This window comes from Montipora capricornis, chromosome 3 (assembly GCF_036669925.1).
Source record: "Montipora capricornis isolate CH-2021 chromosome 3, ASM3666992v2, whole genome shotgun sequence".
Classification (NCBI taxonomy): Eukaryota; Metazoa; Cnidaria; class Anthozoa; order Scleractinia; family Acroporidae; genus Montipora; species Montipora capricornis.
In genome coordinates this window covers 56,064,842-56,068,452 of record NC_090885.1, presented here as the reverse complement: position 1 = coordinate 56,068,452, position 3,611 = coordinate 56,064,842, and the positions used below count along the sequence as shown (strand labels likewise).

Here is a 3,611-nt window from a genome sequence, read left to right as displayed (position 1 = left end):
TAGTAATCAAACAACCCCCAACGGGACTGATTTCAGAGAATTTATCAAACACGGAGCATGGGATACCTATCTGAGAGGGATGGCTATGGATAGTGAGTGGGGTCAGGGACTGGATTGCTTTATGGGACCTAATTAACATGTTTGAAATTCCGGTAGCGGTAGTATCAAGCTTAGGAGAAACGGGATTGAACATTATCTACCCCGGAGCTGGTTATGGAAACGAAGCCACTGGAGATATGGCCTTACTTGGCCATGAAGCAGAGCTGCATTACCATAGCCTGGAACCAATAACTGCTCAGAATCCCCAGCTAGCCATTGCTCAGGAATTAAATAAAAAAAAAACAGCGAAGGAAAAATAACAGAAGAGATTTGTCCCAGATGTGGAAGAAAATTCGAATGCTACACACAAGGTGGAGCATTGCAGGTCTACGCAAATGATAGCGTTTTCTGTAATAGTTGTTTACTGGACGACTTTTAGTCAAGGATATGGGAAAAAACAAAACTGCAGTATTGCACGTTGAAGCAAAGCGTATAGGCTAAAACATTGCGTTCTAGTTATTAATGTTACGATTGTTGCTAGCCGGGCCCGGGTGGCGTCCTTTTCGCCTCGTCAAAGAGATCAGTGGCCCGTTTCTCGAAAGTCCCTAAACATTTCACATGTCACAATTCCCTCTTTATCTCAAGAAGGGAGACGGTTTAAGTGTTTCACAATCCGCTTTTAGTTATCTCGAAAAAACATGCTAAAAGTCATCGATCGACTTCTCGAGAAACGGGCGCCTGGTCACAATCGGTTTAGACATAGTTAATCTAGGGACTGGTTATGAAACCCTGGAATTTCAAAAGCAGGAACAATACAGTCGCAACTTGATGTTGAACCGACCGTGACCCTGCACAATCTTTTGTTTTTGGTTCGCAAGTTAATTTCGAATAAATTAGTCGAAGCTTTTGATTGGTTATCCTGCCGAAAAAAGTGTGTTTTTGTCGGGTTTTGTGCAGGGTCAAGGCCAAAAAAGCGAACAAAAACAAGAAACAAAGAAACTTGTCGAGTTTCAAAACCAGCCTACATATATTAACTATGGTTTAGAATAACCCTTTTCATGGTTAGTTTTTCTCATTTGCATTACAATATAATCTGGCATGTATGTGAGGCAATTTCGGGCTATTTTGTAGTTTTAACCCGAAATTGCCTCGGATCCACGAGAGATTACATTGTAATGCAAATGAGAAAAACTAACCGTGAAAAGGGCTATTGCGTCCAAGTTAGTTGTTGGTGATTGTATCCGATAATTAAATGTGGCAAATTTAAACTATAATGAGGCAAAAACCGGTTCCTATCCATGCATAATTTAAAGCGCTTTTCACATTAATCTTCTATCCAGACCATTCCACCCTCCATGCCATTCCTCACTTTTTTTTCGGGATCATTTGCGCTCCGGGATCAGTAGATACTCTGCATACACTCTGACACGAGTCGAATCATGGATGTCCCAAGCAGAAAAATGACACAGAATTGCAACAACAGAGAGTAGTTGTACTCTTTCACACACGTATTTACTTTAGGTACAGTATTTTAATTTAATAGTACAACATGAACAGGTATAAACTAAATATTTGGTACTGAAGACCATTTTATTACACTAGCACACATTAGTACATGCAGTTTTTAAAAGGAGCTTAGTGCTTTCCTAGATAGGGACAAATTTCCGGATGAAAAACCTGTTGCCTGAGCAGTAAAACTCGGGAGAAGAACGTTTGTAGAGCCAGAATAATTGGACTTAGTACCGAGATGGCTCGATCGAGTGGCGGAAGTCGACAGTGGAAATTTTGTGTGCGCGTTTTATTGGCATCAAGAAAGAACAAGTATCAATATCAGTTCATGTTCCTTGCAGAGTTTCGCGCCAGCCAACATGATAACAGGACTCTTCTTAAGTTAACCCGCTGACCGGGGACTCATATTCTCGGCCAATCGAGTCGGCCATGTTTTGTGTTTCTTAAGACTCTTCGAACTATCTTAAGGACTTGCTTGTCATTTCTCACCTTACGAAGTTCTTGTAAGTGTATTCATTTTACTAGCTAAGTCCACTTGTATTGTATTGTCATTTTTGCGTTCCTGTTCGATTGTAGAATGGTTCCTTCATCGTTGGCATTAAAGTTAATTTTGTTCATCGAGAAGGCTGTTTCTTCATGAAGGAACCATGGTAGTCATCGCTTGTACAATCCCCACGTGCGATTTCAAGACCGCTGACGTCTCCGAGGCCCTCGCCATTGCTCTCCTGGCAAACCACGGCTTGGCCCATCAGTGCACATTGCCTAACACAACTGGTCCTTCGCTTCCACCCGTTCCTCGTGGTCCAAAACTCGAACGGCCCAATGTAAACATTGGCGTCTCGACAGAAGAATGGAACGTGTTCACACGCCGCTGGGACGTTTTCCGTACTGGTTCGGGCATCGATGATCAATCTGCACCCTCCCAGTTGTTTCAATGCGCAGGAAATGAGCTTGGTGACAGTCTCCTAAAAGCCAACCCACATGCCGCTTCCAACACTCTACCAGACCTGCTTGCTGCCATGCGTTCCCTCGCAGTAATAGCAGTTGCAACTGGTGTCCTACGCACCGAGCTACTGCAACTACGTCAGGAAAGGGACGAACCGTTCCGCGCATTTACAGCAAGGGTTCGTGGGAAAGCCGAAACCTGTGCCTTTAGTACACAGTGTGAATGTGGGAAAAACGTCGACTACACAGACCATGTCATACGAGATGTCCTCCTTAATGGGATATCCGACCCAGACATCCGCCGTGAAGTTCTTGGGACCAAGAACGTTCTTCAGACCCCAGTAAATGACGTCATCGCCCTAGTGGAAAACAAGGAGATGGCACGGAACGCCCTTCCGTCATCAACCCTGTCTGCTGTCTCGTCATTCAAGCGCCAACAGGAGCCACCGAAAGAGCCCCCTTTGGCAACCCCGTCTCGAGCGGATCAGGCCAAACAAGCGGCATGCCCAGATTGCAAAAACCTCTTCAAGATTTTTACGGAGGGGACCCGGGGCTGGAACACCAAACCCCATACAGTGTGCCTCAATTGCTATAGGGTTCGCCGCCGCAGGAAGCGCCTACAGCCTACGCCCCCAGCCCCCCCTCCCACCAGTCAGGCCGTCGAACCAGACCCGATATCCCAAGTTGCCTCATTTACTTCCGGCACTGCCCGCCGGCGACGTCGCCGCAAACATGTTCCAGCCAGACATGGCATCGTCGGTAGATGCGCACCTGTAACACTTGACCACCACATCTTTACTAAGGGCGAGTGGACACGGGCACACCTCAGAGACCACCCCAGAGTCCCAACCACTATCTCCATTGACACCTCAGCCCAGGCCAGATATCGTACGCCCAACCGCACCTCAAACACTCATGCAGAGATCTCAGCCATCGCCGACACTGGCGCACAATCTGACTTGTGGTCAATGAAAGACTTCTTAGCGTGCGGGTTCTCGCGCGACGACCTACTATCTGTTCGTCTTGGCTTGTCAGCCGCCAACCGCTCTCCCATTTCTATCGAGGGCGCATTCTTCGCCAAGCTCACCACGAAGCTCCAAAATGATGAGGTGACCTCG

At 46.5% G+C, this 3,611-nt stretch overlaps 1 protein-coding gene across 1 annotated transcript in view; it reads left to right on the top strand.

The window, feature by feature from the left end:
• Nucleotides 1–2,016: 2,016 nt before the first annotated feature.
• Nucleotides 2,017–3,611, top strand: part of LOC138041500 (uncharacterized) — a 2,194-nt gene continuing 599 nt past the window's right edge. Inside the window, exon 1 of the mRNA XM_068887247.1 lies at nt 2,017–3,611. This exon is cut by the window's right edge and continues 599 nt beyond it. Coding sequence (XP_068743348.1) covers nt 2,196–3,611 — 1,416 coding nt within the window. The 5' untranslated portion in view covers nt 2,017–2,195.